A 17,019-nucleotide genomic window follows, 5' to 3' on the forward strand; every position below is an offset into this window, starting at 1 on the left:
TTATGGCGTATGTCCAATATTAAACAATAAGTAACATACTTGTCCCATTCTCTGTAATCTCTGGGTGTAGTTCTTTTCTTTTCAGTTGGTTTCTTTTCACCAAATCCATTCTATAAAAATATACAATACAACTGGCAAATATCAGTTTAACTTATAGTCCAACTGCATCACATATACAATACAATACAATATCTTTATTGTCATTGTACAGGGGTACAACGAGATTGGGAATGCGCCTCCCATACGATGCAATAAATTAATTAGCTAGTCAGTATTAATTTAAACAACCCAATGAAACAAATTAGAACAGTTTTAAAACAGAATAAAGTGCAAGTAGATCTGTGCCGGTTCACTGTGCGATGTGACCATCCGGCTCAGCAGGACCGGTTCATAGCAGCTATGGCCCTGGGGGATGAAGCTGTTCCTGAGTCTGGAGGTGTGGGCGTAGAAGGCCTTGTATCGTCTGCCCGATGATAGGAGTTCGAACAGACTGTTGCAGGGGTGTGAAGAGTTTTTGTGGATGCTGGTGGCTTTTCTGAGGCATCGTGTGTTGTAGATGCCCTCCAAGGCTGGTAGCTGTGTTCCGATAGTCCTCTGAGCTCTATGGACTACCCGCTGAAGAGCTTTCCTCTCTGCCTCCGTGCAGCTGAGATACCACACAGGGATGCCATGTGTTAGGATGCTCTCTATGGTGCAGCGGTAGAAGGTCGTCAGCAGCTGTTGGGGTAGACCAGACTTTTTCAGTGTTCTTAGTTAGAACAGTCGTTGCTGTGCCTTCTTGACCAGCGCAGCAGTGATGCTGGATTTGATGTGTGAGAGGACCAGCCTTTCAAAGCATTCATGACTATAGGAGCTAGGGCAACCGGACGGTAGTCGTTCAGGTTGGTGATCTTTGCTTTTTTCGGCACCGGCACTATGGTAGCCGACTTCAGGCACTTGGGGACCGTAGCTAGAGATAATGACAGGTTAAAGATCCTGGTGAATACCTCAGCCAACTGTTCAGCACAGTCCCTAAGTACCCTTCCTTGAACTCCATCCGCGCCTGCAGCCTTGCGTAGGTTGATCCTTTGCAGAGCGCGTTGTACTTCCTGTGTGCTCAGTTGCAAGACCTGTCCCTCCGCCTCAGCTGGGGTTCTTCCACTCAAGGTGGTGTTGCCAGTTTCGAAGCGGGCAAAGAAGGTGTTTAGCTCGTTGGTTAGTGTGATATCGCTGTGAGGGCAGGCAGGGCTGCTCTTGTAGCCAGTGATGTCCCTGACACCCTGCCACATGCTTCTGGTGTCCGTGGTATTAATATTTAGGATCTTATAACCAAAGGTATTAGTGCATACAAATGAATGAATGAATGAATGAATGAATGAATAAGTTTATTGGCCAAGTATGCAAATACAAGGAATATGCCTTGGTGCTCCGCTCACAAATGACAGCACAAACATAGTTAACAATTAAAAATAAAGCATAACCACATCAAAACAATAAGGATACAACATTACGGTCTAAGCGTGTGGGTGAAAATAAACCAGAGCGAAAAAGAGACTACAGACTTTGGTTATTGAGTAGAACTGTCACTCGTGGAAAAAATATGTTTTTATGTCTGGCTGTGGCTGCTTTGACAGTCCGGAGTCGCCTTCCAGAGGGAAGTGCTTCGAAGAGTTTGTGGCCAGGGTGAGAGGGGTCAGAGATTATCTTGCCCACTCGCTTCCTGGCTCTTGCAGTGTACAGTTCGTCAATGGGGGGAAGGTTGCAGCCACCAACCTTCTCAGCTGTGCGAACAATCCGTTGCAGCCTCCGGATGTCGTGCTTGGTGGCTGAGCCAAACCAGACCATGATGGAGAAGGTGAGGACAGACTCAATGACAGCAGTATAGAATTGGACCATCATTGCCTGTGGCAGATTGTGTTTCTTCAGTTGCCGCAGGAAGTACACCCTCTGTTGGGCCTTTTTGACTATGGAGTCGATGGTGGGCCAGCACAAGTCTTTCAAAGGTCTTCAAGACTACAGAGGTAAGTGCGACAGGCCTGTAGTCATTAAGACCAGTGATCCTTGTCTTTTTGGGTACAGGGACAATACTGGAGACCTTGAAGCAGGCAGGGACAGTGCAGGTTTGCAGGGACTGGTTGAAAATGTCTGTGTAGATCGGTGCCAGTTGTTCGGCACAGAGCTTGAGAGTAGAGGAGGAAACATTGTCGGTTCTAGAGATTTCCGGCTTTTCTGGTTTCTGAATAGCCTCTCCACCTCTGCAATTTCTATTGTTAAACTGAAGTCATTCTGTGAGGATGTGCAAATTGGTGATTGCAGAGTGGTGGGGGGGCGGGGGGGGGTGAGTGGGTGGGGACGGATCCAGTCTTTGCAAACTCCAGCCAGTCTCTGAGTATGTGTGAAGTGGTGATTGGGGGTGGGGGTCCCAGGGTTATGTTTCTGTTTCTTGAACCTGCAGTAAAACTCGTTCAGGTCGATGGTCAGCTGACGATTGTCCAAGGAGCGTGGGGTTTTCCTCTTGTACCTGGTGATTTCTTGCAAGCCCTTCCAAACTGAAGAAGCATCATTAGCTGAGAACTTGCTCCTCTGCTTCTCAGAGAAAAACATACATGTTTTTTCTTGCATGGCCTCTTGAATTGAATATAATGAAGGGGGGTGGGAGTAATTATAGGTTTCTCTCCAGCTGGGGTACTAAACCCAGCTATAATCTCATAGTTCTAGCTAAAATCAACTAAAGATGTTGACCAGTGTATAAACCTGGAATATTCCTATCTTCCAACAACATCTCTATACCTCCATGCAGCACTGCACAGTACATTCATCCACTTAATTCATCAGAGAAGCTTTGTGTAATTTTCAGTCTTCACAGGAAATTTGCATTTTTTAACTAGATTTGTACTTGAAGACATTTTTCTGTCTGTCACGTGTTAAAGTTTAAATGATGAATGGTTCAATTACACTATTTATTAAATCTGACAATGTTGGCCATCTTGGTGTTTTCTTGAAGGTAGACACAAAATGCTGGAGTAACAAAGCGGAACATGCAGCATCTCTGGAGAAAACGAATGGGTGACGTCTCAGCTCGAGACCCTTCTTCAGACTGCTCCACTGCGAAATCTCCTCAAGGTATGTATACTTTGTTGTTTTCTTGTGGTGGTATCAAACTGGTATGATTGCCCTGTGAGATATATGCACCTTTCCCACAACCCATGACACCACCATCAAAACCAAATAAAAGAAACATTTCTCGCAGAACCTTGTCATCCACAATCTGGACAGGGGCATTAATAATGTCTGTCAACTTAAGAATTACGATTTTTTTCAGTTATATACATCTGCCATATATATATATATTTGTTTTAAGTTTTCTTTCCAAATAGTATAAAGCAGTAACTTAATCTGAACAACATTTTACAGACTTGGTTGAATCAGACCTTGATTTTATGGAGTAGACTCCAGTAATAGATCAGACTATTTTAATATCTATAAAAGATCTAATCAAATTCCTAAACTTTGTTGGAAAGAAAAACATCAGTTATTTTTACTTTGGCAGAATCCAAGATTACCTTATTATCAAACTTTATTTGATAATAATTGTTCCTTTTCAATGCCTTAGATATTTAATTTGTTGAAGACAATATTATAGGTATAAGTGATGGTTGTTGGTTAGTGTAATCAACATTAATTTCACAATATTGTGTTCTATTTCTTCTCCAGTTCCACAGGCTCAGAGATGACATATCAGGCAATGTGGGAACCACAGACTCAGAAAGAGGCCAGATGGTGCCTGATAGTAGTGTTGTGCTCCCTATGCCATTTATGTTGGAGTTGTTTGTACTTCCAATGCAATCTCAAATGCTCTTTCCCCATTTTGAGCCAGGAATTCCCATGCGTCAGTGGAGATTTTGTAGTTTTTCAGGGAGACTTTGAGCACACTCTTCAATTGTTTTCTCTGTCTGTTTGGTGAGCCAGAGCTCGGAAACATAGTCAGAAGTCTGATGTCGGAAGTGAATAAAATGGCTAACCTATCAGAACTGACAGAGTGTAACCAAAGCCTCACTGCTCAGGATGTCTGCACAGGAGAAGTCATCAATGTTGGCTTACTTACACTTACTTTAGAGATACAGCATGGAATCAGGCCTTTCAGCTCACCAAGTCCGCACCAACATGCGATCACCCACAATCTAGCACCATCCTACACACTAAGGACAATTTACAATTTTTTTAAATCAAAGCCAAATTAACCTACACACCTGTATGTCTTTGGAGTGTGGGAAGAAACCGGAGCACCCAGAGAAAACCCACACGGTTACAGGGAGAACGTATAAACTCCATAAGTACAGCACTCATAGTCAGGATTGAACCCGGGTCTCTGATGGTGTAAGGCAGCAACTCTACCGCTGAACCATTGTGCCGCCTTCAGTATCCTCTCAGAGGATACTGTGTATCACATACATTTATATTTTAGATTGTGTGCGTAACAAGTCATTTACTTATTAGTAACATATATGATTTACACTCTGTGCTTTATCAACAATCTTGTTGGCCAAGGGGAAAAAATTGCCTTGTTTCCACTTTTAAGGATTTAAATGACTTTAATGCAATTATGTATGAATATCAAAATATCAAATCTGGCCATGCTTGTTGACTAAAAAGTGATATCTATATTAACTGTAGCCAAAGAAATCTTAGAAATAGTCTTCCAAAGAAAAAAATGGGAATAAATATCAAAATACAGAAAGTAAATTTATAAAACTTTCATTTCTACCTGATGGGAATGAAGTGAAGCATTGATCCCACGAACAGGAGCTTGGTTTTCTGCAATAAAATCTCCAGCCACTGTTTTCCTGCATTTTTCTTCATTTTCATTTTGCTTCATTTTATCTGTCCAACTCTAGCCAAGAAAAGGGTACACAAACAATATCATATCTTGCTACAATCTTGGGAGAAAATGTTAGAATTTTTTTAAACTTAGCTGATAAAAAATTTTTGACAGTAAAACCAGTCAAATTACTGAAGCTGAATTGTGATAAGATACTTTATTGTTCGCCATGCATCATTCCACTGCCCATTCACATTAAATACTACTTGAAAACACCACTTCTGAGCAACTAACCACAAAGGGCAATTTTATATGGAAATAATACAATCGCAGAAAGGTTCCCGCAGGGAAGGAGACCGTTTACCCCTTTGAGTCTGTGCCAGTTTAATGAAAGAGTAAACCAATTAGTCCCAGTCTGATACAGACACAATGGGGTGAATTGTCTTCTTCCCTGTTATAACCTTTCTATGATTCTAAACTTTCAATTCTCTATAGTTTTGCAAATGTTTTCTTTTCAAATGTCTATCAAAATGCCTGTCAAACATCACAATCGAATCTGCTTCTGCTATACACTCTAGTCCTCCACCATCGGCACATTCCACATCCTTAACACCTACTGTTTAAAAAAAGTGCTTCTTTATGTCGCCTTCAGTTCTTTTGCTTATTAGTTTCCTTTTATGTCCTCTGGTTTCTCTCTAATGACTGTCATTATTTCATGATATTATATACCTTCAACAAACCCTTTCCTTACTTAGAAACGTAGAAAATAGGTGCAGGAGTAGGCCATTCAGCCCTTCGAGCCTGCACCGCCATTCAATATGATCATGGCTGATCATCCAACTCAGTATCCTGTACCTGCCTTCTCTCCATACCCCCTGATCCCTTTAGCCACAAGGGCCACATCTAACTCCCTCTTAAATATAGCCAATGAACTGGCCTCAACTACCTTCTGTGGCAGAGAATTCCACAGATTCACCACTCTCTGTGTGAATAAAAACTTTCTCATCTCGGTCCTAAAAGACTTCCCCCTTATCCTTAAACTGTGACCCCTTGTTCTGGACTTCCCCAACATCGGGAACAATCTTCCTGCATCTAGCCTGTCCAACCCCTTAAGAATTTTGTGCGTTTCTATAAGATCCCCCCTCAATCTTCTAAATTCCAGCGAGTACAAGCTGAGTCTATCCAGTCTTTCTTCATATGAAAGTCCCGCCATCCCAGGAATCAATCTGGTGAACCTTCTCTGTACTCCCTCTATGGCAAGAATGTCTTTCCTCAGATTAGGTGACCAAAACTGTACGCAATACTCCAGGTGTGGTCTCACCAATGCCCTGTACAACTGCAGCAGAACCTCCCTGCTCCTATACTCAAATCCCCTCGGTATGAATGCCAACATACCATTCGCTTTCTTCACTGCCTGCTGCACCTGCATGCCTACTTTCAATGACTGGTGTACCACGACACCCAGGTCTCGTTGCATCTCCCCTTTTCCTAATCGGCCACCATTCAGATAATAGTCTGCTTTCCTGTTCTTGCCACCAAAGTGGATAACCTCACATTTATCCACATTATACTTCATCTGCCATGCATTTGCCCACTCACCTAACCTATCCAAGTCACCTTGCAGCCTCCTAGCATCCTCTTTACAGCTAACACTGCCCCCCAGCTTCGTGTCATCCGCAAACTTGGAGATGTTGCATTCAATTCCCTCGTCCAAATCATTAATATATATTGTAAATAGCTGGGGTCCCAGCACTGAGCCTTGCGTTACTTCTCTGATTTAACTCAAGTCTCTCATCCTAGAATCATTCTAATAATTTTGTTAAACATCTTTTTCAAAATGTGATCAAACTCCAGTTATGGAGGAACAACCTTTGTTTGTAAAGGTTAACCTTGACTTACCTGCTATATAATAGATAATCGAACCATGTACAATGTCTCCAAAATGAAAGCAAAATAAAACACAGGGTCCCATATGTTTCTCTTAACCTGCCTTCCCACTTTTAATAATTCATGCACATATATGCCCAGATCTGGAAAATTGAGTACAAGAGCAGGGAGCTGATGCTCCCACTTTACAAAATATTGGCCAGATTTCAACTTGAGTACTGCTGTAGTTCTGTCAGCACACTATAGGAAAGATGTGATAGTGCTGGAGAGGGTGCAGAGGAGATTCCATAGCCTGTTGTCTGGGATGGAATTTTAGTCATGAAAAGAGACTAGAGAGGCCTGGTCTGTTTTCCCTGGAGTGGAGGAGGGTAAAATGGGATATGATTGAGTATAGAACATTATGAGTGGCATAGAGTTAGGTTAAGGGATAAGAGATATTTAGGGAATATGAGTTGGACCTTTTTCATCCAGAGAGTCGTGAGTACCTGGAATATACTGCCAGAGAGTGATAGAAGCAGAGACTTGAATCACTCAGGCATAGAGCCAAATGCTGGAAGATGGGATTAATATGGATGGGTGCCCAGTGCACAGTGTGGATGTGATGGGCCTAATGGCCAGCTTCATGCAGTATGATTCTTCATGTTGCCAATCTTTTCATATTCCTTTCAGAACTGTGTCTTCTAATTTATGTTTCCTCGCCTGATTTGTCCTATCAAAACATAGCACTCTTCATTTTCATCTGCCATATGACTGGCCTGTATTCTTTTGGTTTATTACCACATTCTCATAATTCACTTAATTTCCAGGTTGCATATCACCTTCTAGTCCAGATCAACATATAATAACTAAAGAAAGGAAAGTCACTGGACCCAACCTTAGAAACACATATACGATAGGATAGAATTTTATTTATCCCAGGAAGGAAATTGATCTGCCAACAGTGATAAAAACACAAAATACATGAAACATGAAATTAAAATGATGAGTGGAAAGGATTGGGGATGTGCAAAGATTAGGGAGGGGAGTCAGTCTACCCCACGACAGAAGGGTCTTATGGTTAACTCTAATGGTTAGAAAAATCAATGTTTACTACTACACTTTGTCTTCTTCCTTTCATGCAATTGACTTTTGACTTTTTTAGTTTAGAGATACAAGCCCTTCGACCCACCGAGTCTGCGCCGACTAGCCTTATCCTGCACATTAGGGGCAATTTACCATTTTTACCAAAGCCAATTAACCTACAAACCTGTACATCTTTCGAGTGTGGGAGGAACCCACGTAAAAATCCACGCTGTCACGGAGAGCAAGTACAAACTCCATACAGGCAGTACTCCTATTCAGATCAAACCAGTCTCTGGAGCTGTAAGGCAGCAACTCTCCCTATTAAGCAGTCATAGTCATACAACGTGGTAACAGGCCCTTTGGCCCAACTTGCCCACACCGACCACCTGCACTAGCAGGTCAACCTAGTCCCACCTGCCTGCATTTGGCCCATATCCTTCTAAACCTATCCTATCCATGTACCTGTCCACATGTCTTTTAAACATTGTGACAATAACTGCCTCAACTACCTCCTCTGGCAGCTAATTCTACCCACCTGCCACCCTTTGTGTAAAAAAGTTGCCCCTCGGGTTCTTATTAAATCCTTTCCCCCCCTCACCTTAAAACTATAAACTCCGGTTCTTGATTCCCCTACTCTGGGTTTAAGACTCTGTGCATTTACCCTATCTAATCACCTCATGTTCTTATACAAGATCACCCCTCATCCTCCTGCGCTCCAAGGAATAAAGTCCGAGCCTGCTCAACCTCACTCTATAGCTTAGGCCCTCACAACCTGGCAACATCCTCATAAATCTTCTCTGTACCCTTTCCAGCATAACACCATCTTTCCTATAACAGGGTGACCAAAACTGAACACAATATTCCAAATGTGGCCTCATCAATGTATTGTATAACTCTAACATAACCTCCCAACTTCTGTACCCATACTCTGGTGAAAGCTAATGTGGCAAAGGTTTCTTGACCATCCTATCTACCTGTGTCACCATTTTCAAGGAAACATGTACCTACACTCCTAGCTCCCTCAGCACCCGCCAGCCCTCTGCCAATCACTGTGTAGGTCCTGTCCTGGTTTGACTTCCCAAAATCCAACACCTTGCACTTATCTGTATTAAACTCCATTAACCATTCCTTAGTCCACCTACCCAACTGATCAAGCTCCTGCTGTAATTTTTGATAACCATCTTCGCCACCTTCAATGCCACCTACTTTTGTTTATCTGCAAACTTGCTAATCATGCCTTCTGCATTCTTATCGAAATCATTGCTATAAACCACAAACAGCAAAGAGCCTAGCACTGATCCCCGAGGCACACCACTTGCCACAGGCTTCCAGTCCGAAAAACAATCTTCCACCATCACCCTCTGCTTCCTTCCACTATCCAGTCAGCAAGTTCTCCCTGGATCCAATGTAATCTTACTTTCCAGAGCAGCCTACCATGCAGAATCTTATCAAATGCCTTGCTGAAGTTCTTTATCATATGCTTTTTGAAAGATCATCCACACCAAAACAACCACATTTCTCTTGAAGGCCCTTTTCGTTACCTCTTCGAAACCATTTATGAAGTTGCACATGTTTTGCCTTTAACAAATCCAAGCTGGTCTTTCCTAATTAATCCGGATTTGTCTAAATGTCTCTGATTTTTATTTCCATGTTTCCCTATTACAGAGGCCAAACTGATTTGCTTGTAGCAGGAAAGTCTCCCTTATTCTCTTCGTTCAAATAAAACAAAACCTAGTCCTGAGGCATCATCCTGATTTGAAAGATTATGGTCAATATCTCTGCAATGTCTCCACTCAGTAACATAGAATGTATCCCATTTGGAATAGATGATAGTCCATTTTCAGCAGTTATCTTTCTAATGTCTTCAGCGATTTTAAGCCCATTCAGCTTCACAAATGCATCTTCCTTTGCTGAGACCCTTACAACATCATCTGGTTAACCACTGATGTAAAATGCAATTAGTACCTCAGCCATAAAGATGTCTCCATAAAGATCTCCTTTTTGATTCCTAATTTGCAGTCCCATTACTCCTTCTATCCATTTACTATTTCCATGTCTTGGTCATATTTTACGTGTTCTGCCAGTCTTTATTCATCCCTCTATTTGCTCCTCTAATTCTCTTTTTTTTTAACATGCCCCAGACCTTCTTTAATTAGCTTAGTTCTCATGTTTATATTGAATCTGATATCTATCAAATGCTTTATTTCTGTTTTATTCAATATCTTTCATCATCGACAGTTCTGTCTGGCTGTCTAAAATTGAAACACCCCTTCCTTAAAAGTAATCTGTTATTCAATTATATTTGCTTGCCAATCTTTGTTTCTAGATTACATGGTCAGGTCAGTTCTCATGCCATGAAAATGATATATTTTTATTTTAGTATTCCATATCCTTTTCATATCAATGCTAATACTTAAGATAGTAAGATTGCTATTCCCTAAATATTCACCACTGACACTTGCTCCACTTAACACACTTCAGAAGATGTTCAGGGCAAGTTTTTTTTTTTTACAGAGGGTGGCGAGTGCCTGAAATGCACGGCTGGGGGTGGTGGTTGAGGCAGATAGGATAATGGCATTTAAGAGTCTTTTGGATTGGCATACGAATATGCAGGGAATGGAAGGATATGGATTACGTGCAGGTAGATAAGAGATGGAATTGGTATCACGCTCAGCAACATTATGTCCTATGTTCTTTCCTTGACGGATTAGAACTGTACTGTTCAAGACAGTTTCAAAATCCCTCCATATTTTTGATCCTTGTAAGGCTACTATTCTAATCCGTAAAAGAATAGTTAAAATCTTCTGTTATTCCTCCATGACGTTTGCACATGTCTGATAATTTCCTTTAAAATTTCCACTTTGTATCATTCCCACAAGCTGGCAACCTGTGGAATATTCCCTTAAATGTAATACGATATCAATTGTTTTATTAAGGTCATAAGGAATAGGAGTAGAATTAGGCCATTTGGGCCATCGTCTACTTGCGCCATTCAATCATGGTTGATCTATCTCTCTCTCTAACCCCATTCTCCTGCCTTCTCCTCATAACCTCTGACACCTGCACAAATCAAGAATCTATCTATCTCTGCCTTAAAAATATCCACTGACGGCCTCCATAGCCTTCTGCGGCAAAGAATTCCACCGATTCACCACCCTCTGGCTAAAGAAATTTCTCCTCGTCTCCTTCTTAAAAGAACGTCCTTTAATTCTGAGGTTATGACCTCTAGTCCTAGACTCTCCCCACTAGTGGAAACATCCTCTCCACATCCACTCTATCCAAGCCTATCACTATTCTGTATGCTTAAATGAGGTCCCCCCTCATTCTTCTACACTCCAGCAGGTACAAGCCCAGTGCTGACAAATGCTCAGCATAGGTTAACCTACTCATTCCTGGGATCATTCTTGTAAATCTCCTCTTAACCCTTTCCAAAACCAGCGCATCGTTCCTCAGATATGCGGCCTTACCAGCGCCTTATAGAGCCTCAACATTACATTTTTTTGCAGAACAAGCCCTCTTGAAATAAATGCTAGCATTGAGTTTGCTTTCTTTAATACCGATTCAACTTGCAGATTAACTTTTTGGGAATCCTGCACCATCACTGCCAAATCCCTTTGCACCTCCGAATTCTGGATTCTCACCTCATTTAGAAAATAGTCTATGCCTTTATTCCTACGACCAAAATGCATGACTCCACACTTTGCTATACTATTGTGTGCCTTGCTGCTTTTTTAGTTTGACTGTATGGCAAATTAAATTCCTTGTATGTTCTTACATACTTGGCTAATAAATTATTTGTACCTTGTATCTATATTTTATCTGCCACTTCTCTGCCCACTCTCCCAACCTGTCCAAGTCCTTCTGCAGAGTCCCTGTTTTCTCTACACTATCTGCCCCTCTACCTATTTTCATATCATCTGCAAACTTTGCCACAATGCCTTCAATCTCCTCGTCCAAATTATTAATATACAAGGTAAAGAGTAGCGGCCCCTGCACTGACCCTTGCAGAACTCCACTAGTCACTGGCAGCCACCCAGAAAAAGCCCCCTTTACTGCCACTCTTTGTCTTCTGCCAACCAGCAAACCTGTTATCTATGCTAGTATCTGCCCTTTGATACCCTGGGCTCTCATCTTCCTAAGCAGCCTAATGTGCGGCACCTTATCAAAGGCTTTCTGAAAATCTAACCACATTTGGTTAACTCTAACCAAATAGATTCTAATCTTGACCACTTCAGGTCTTTAACATTCCAAATCAATATTGCCTCTGTCATCTTTTCTTCCTTTCTCCTGATCAACTAATATCCAAGGATATTTAATAACCAGTTTATTTTTTATGTTAGGTAAGGCATTATTGACATAACATAAGTCTACACGACCATTGTGTTCTTACATATACTTTGTGTGTTTAAGTAGGTATGCTGCAAACTATCCTTATTTTGTCTGGTCTTATCCAAGATGTACATCTTGTTCTGGTACTACCTAACGCTTCCAATTATTTATGCAAGATTTTCTTTTTCATTGCTGATCCCAATGCCCCAGCAAAATCCTCTATTGCAGTAACAAGTATCCCCACAAGAGACCGACCCAGCATCTACCCAGGCTTGTATAATCACATTATTGATATCCTGAATTTTAAAGTACTATAGTAAAACTCCATTAATCTGGCTGCTCAACACTTCAATGGTGCTGGATCGACAGATCTACTGGACTACTGGATGTTATTCAATTAATTTATTCATAATTTGCTACCAGTAGTATGATAAATGAACCCAGTAGATTTAAAGGGAGCATGGGAATGAGTGCCCCTGTGCATTAAAGGAAGCCAGGTGCTGAATTGGTTTTAATAAACAGATAGATTATCAGAATTTCGTTGCAATTCTTTAATTTAGTAATTCATTTTTAGTAATTTCCACCAAGAGAATTCTGTTATTTTTCCTGCTCCCTCATAGAATGTCCATCTACCAGATACGTTGCTGAAATGGTGCACTGAAAATTTACTCCAATCCTGCTGCCAATTTTGCCCTATAGTTAGCCAAGAAATAAAAAGCAGCTCAATTTGACAACACCACAGATCCCCTTAACTTCTCTTTAGGCACCTTGGCCATGAATGCAACACAGATAGTATGATATAATCTAATATAATTTAATTGCTGAGTAGTGTATAGTGTAGCAAAGTGTGGAGTCATACATTTTGGTAGTAGGAATAAAGGCATAGACTATTTTCTAAATGGGGTGAGAATCCAGAAAGAATTGAAACATTGTCAACTTTTTCACAGTTTAACTTTATATTTTCAGAATGCAACCAAAAACAAAATTTCCAACATGTATTTTTAGTATAAATAACTGAAGCAGGTAAACGTCACTTTAATTCAAATTCTACCAAAACACTCATAAAAAACATTAACGCAAGAGGCAAGTTACACTCAGGACAATTTAGAAGCTTGGTCTATTAGGAGAAAAAGCAAAGCAATAAATACTATAATGAAACAGAAAATGCTGGAAATACTCAGAAGATCAGGCAGCATCTGTGGAGAGAGAATCAGAGTTAACATTTCAGTCCAATAAAAATCACACTATATGAAATCTAGGTATGGGAGTTTTAGTTATGTAGGAAAATAACTGCAAATGCTGGTACAAATCGAAGGTATCTCAAAATGCTGGAGTAACTCAGCAGGTCAGGCAGCATCTAGGAGAGAGGGAATGGGTGACGTTTCGGCTCGAGACCCTTCTTCAGTCTGAAGAAGGGCTCGACCCGAAACATCACCCATTCCCGCTCTCCTAGATGCTGCCTGACCTACTGAGTTACTCCAGCATTTTGTGATACCGGAGTTTTAGTTATGATCTGCTAAGATAAAGGAATGACCGTTGAGAACAGTCACATATATTTCTAACACAGTAAAGCATTGAAAGAGGAAGGCTTTCAGATCAGCCTCTTCTGGACATTGTGAACCACAGTCTCAGTTATGGACTTCACATTTCTTTCTATTACTTTCTGATAGAAACTAATTCACAAGCACTTGCTGCTCTCTAAAAACTTGAAAGCTTCATTACTCCCCACATTTTCTATCACGCTGGTTAGACATCTTCCATGGAGAAAGTTTCTCCTGAAATCATGATGTGATAGGAAATATTATGCCTTCTCAGTTTAAACGTTTCAGCATTATCCAATTTGATCATTTTGATGGAATTGTTAGAACTGTTAATTTAATAATAATAATAATAATAATAATAATAATGCATTACATTTATATAGCGCTTTTCTAAACACTCAAAGACGCTTTACAAGGTTTACTAAGACATAAAAGAAAATAAATAGATAAATAAGTAAACGAAGAGAAAAGGAAAAAGAAGGTGAGGTAACGGTCAGTGATTGAAGGCAGTGCTGAACAGGTGAGACTTCAGTGATGTTTTGAATGTGGTGAGTGAGGAGGAGTCTCTGACGGTTTGGGGTAGTGAGTTCCAGAGTGTGGGAGCAGCGATGGAGAAAGCCCTGTCCCCCCCAGGATCTGAGTTTGGTCTGGATGGGGGGGGACAGGAGGTTTGCAGCAGCAGAGCGGAGGTTACGGGTTGGAGTGTGTCTGTGGAGGAGGTCAGTCAGGTAGGATGGGGCCAGGTTATGGAGGGCTTTGTAGGTCATGAGGAGGATTTTGTACTGGATTCTCTGGGGGATGGGGAGCCAGTGGAGCTTGTAAAGGACGGGGGTGATATGGTCACGGATCGGGGAGTGGGTGAGTAGACGGGCAGCGGAGTTCTGGATGTGTTGGAGTTTGTTGATGATTTTTGAGGGTGAACCATAGAGGAGGCTGTTGCAGTGGTCCAGACGGGAGGTGATGAAGGCGTGGATGAGGGTTTCAGCAGCTGTGGAAGAGAGGGATGGACGGAGACGGGCAATGTTTTTGAGGTGGAAGAAGGCTGTCTTGGTGATGTGTTTGATGTGTTTGTCAAAGGAGAGGGTTTGATCAAGGATGATTCCAAGATTCCGGATGTGAGGGGAGGTGGATACTGGGAAACCATCAATATTGAGGTTTAAATTTCCAATACTTCATGTGAGTAAGATCCCTACCATCTTGTTTTGTTTGAGCAATGTAGGAGTAGGTTTTTTTTGTCACCAATGCTGTAGTACTAAACAGGCACTGTAGTATTGCTTATTGTTCCTCCTTCCTGAGTCAGTTCCACTTATCAGCTAAGAGCTATATTGAAGTTTTTTCAATAATTGATGCACATCTGGTTAAAGGAGATGTAGGTACATTGCTGTTAGCTCAAAACCCCACTGAATGCCTGTGATAAACTGTTTAAGAGACTCTATGACAGCTATCGGAATAAAGTGGCATACCTCTGATGAAAACAGAAAAAAATGGAAATACTCAACAGTTTAGGCAACATCAATATAAGATTAATGTTTCTTTTAGATGACACTTCAGGAAATGATCAGGAAATATCAATAGGAAACATTTGGAGATCAAGTAAGTTTTAAGATGTAGAGAAATGCAGGAGGGAAAGAGAGAACAAAATAGAATGTCTGTGAAAGTATGAAAAGCAGGAGACCATAAATAAAAAGAGTGATAGTTCGAGGTGAAAGCAGGGTTCTAAAGCAAACAACTGTCAGCCGGAGGTTGGCATGTGCAAAATAATTATGGAAAATTACAGAGAAATGTGGAATGCTGGAAATATGAAATAAATACATCATTCATATAAAACTGTTGAACGATGTCGAGTCCTGAACTCTAACTGAAAGATTAGATGTTCTCTCTAGAATTTACATTGAGTGTCATTTGAATACAATAGACTTTGAGACAATGGTGGTGGGTAACAGATGCGATTTCTTGATTATATCACGGTCTTTTCTAAGGACTCTGATTTGAACCCTGTAAAAAGCTTGCAATTCCTTAGACAACAGCCATATTTCGTCAGCTACTTTTATCCAGGGATCCAATTAGCAACTCTGTGTTAAGTATTTTTCTTCAACAAAAAAAGAAATAATTACACGGGAACCCAAAATAAAAGTTAATGTAACACTGTTAAATATAGTTTGTTCATCAAAGATATTGATTATAAATCAAGACATTATTATTCTAGCAATAATTACTAATCATTTTGCAAACAAGGGAGAATTCAATAGTCATAGGGCATGAAATAGGCTCTTCGGCCCAGCTTGCCCATGCCAGCCCAGGTACCCCATCTACAATAGTCCAACCCGGCTGCCTTTGGCTCAGATCCCTCTAAATCCTTCCTATCCACATCCAAATGTATTTTAAATGTTATACTTTCTGCCTCAACTACCCCAGGCAGCTTATTCCATTTACCTACCTCCCTCTATATGTGAAAATGTTGCCCTTCAGATTCTCATTAAATGTTTCCCCTCTCACATTAAACCTATGTCCTCTGGGTAAAATACTCTGTGCATCTACCCTATATTTTCCTCCTCATTATCTTACACACCTCTTTTAGATCACTTCCCATCCCCCTATGCTCCAAAGAATACAGTCCTAGCCTGCCCAACCTCTCCCTATAGCTCATGCCCTTAGGTTCTCTACACTCTTTCCAGCTTAATAACATCTTACAGCAGGGCGACCAAAAGTAAATACAATACTCCAAATATGTCCTCACCAGTGCATTGTACAGCGATAACATAACATCCCAACTTTTATACTCAATACCCTTCCACCATCATCTTCTGATTCTTTCCATGACGCCAATTTTCTATCCAGTCGGCTAGCTTTCCCTTAATCCCATGCAATTTAATCTTCCAGAGCAGCCTACCATTTGGAACTTTGTCAAATGCCTTCAGAATCTTATTTTAACTGTATTTTAAAAGTTAACTTGCAAATTTAACAAGAGATTTCTCAAAAGCAACAGAATTAACTAAATGGTTTTACTAGGCAAGTGATCATCGTAAACTCCTGGTAAAATTTAGTGTTTTTACTTACTTTCAAACTCAATTAAATGTTTATTTGTTATTCATTTAAAGAAAGCTTATACCTTAAAATCCCTGGTAATTCCATGCCATTCTTCTTTGGTGAAGTTTGTAGCAGTTGCCGGTAAGTTGCTTTTACGTAGGGCTCGACTTTTGGGATCTAGCTCTTGAACTTTCTTTTCACAAAATGCTATGAGATCAGGATAAATTCCCTCCTCCCCTGACCTTGAAGGATACACACAAAAAGAGTATGAAACTTACATTTTGAATGTAAGTTAAATCACTACTGCAGAATTGCATTAATACACAAGTTAAAGGCAGGAGAAAAAATATATACTAGCAAATAGCTGACATGATT

At 40.7% G+C, this 17,019-nt stretch overlaps 1 protein-coding gene across 3 annotated transcripts in view; it reads right to left on the reverse strand.

The window, feature by feature from the left end:
• The window catches only part of LOC144592783 (sperm-associated antigen 1-like), a 96,638-nt gene that overhangs the window by 60,017 nt on the left and 19,602 nt on the right, over nt 1-17,019 (reverse strand). Inside the window, exons 3-5 of one of the 3 annotated variants that reach the window (XM_078397793.1) lie at nt 16,727-16,886; nt 4,745-4,870; nt 40-110 (exon numbers count right to left, since the gene is read on the reverse strand). In XM_078397793.1, coding sequence (XP_078253919.1) covers nt 40-110; nt 4,745-4,870; nt 16,727-16,886 — 357 coding nt within the window. Of the gene's footprint in view, nt 1-39; nt 111-4,744; nt 4,871-16,726; nt 16,887-17,019 lie in introns of those variants that run through there. The other 2 variants (XM_078397795.1, XM_078397796.1) reach the window with 2 other exon arrangements.

This window comes from Rhinoraja longicauda, chromosome 4 (assembly GCF_053455715.1).
Source record: "Rhinoraja longicauda isolate Sanriku21f chromosome 4, sRhiLon1.1, whole genome shotgun sequence".
Taxonomy (NCBI): Eukaryota; Metazoa; Chordata; class Chondrichthyes; order Rajiformes; family Arhynchobatidae; genus Rhinoraja; species Rhinoraja longicauda.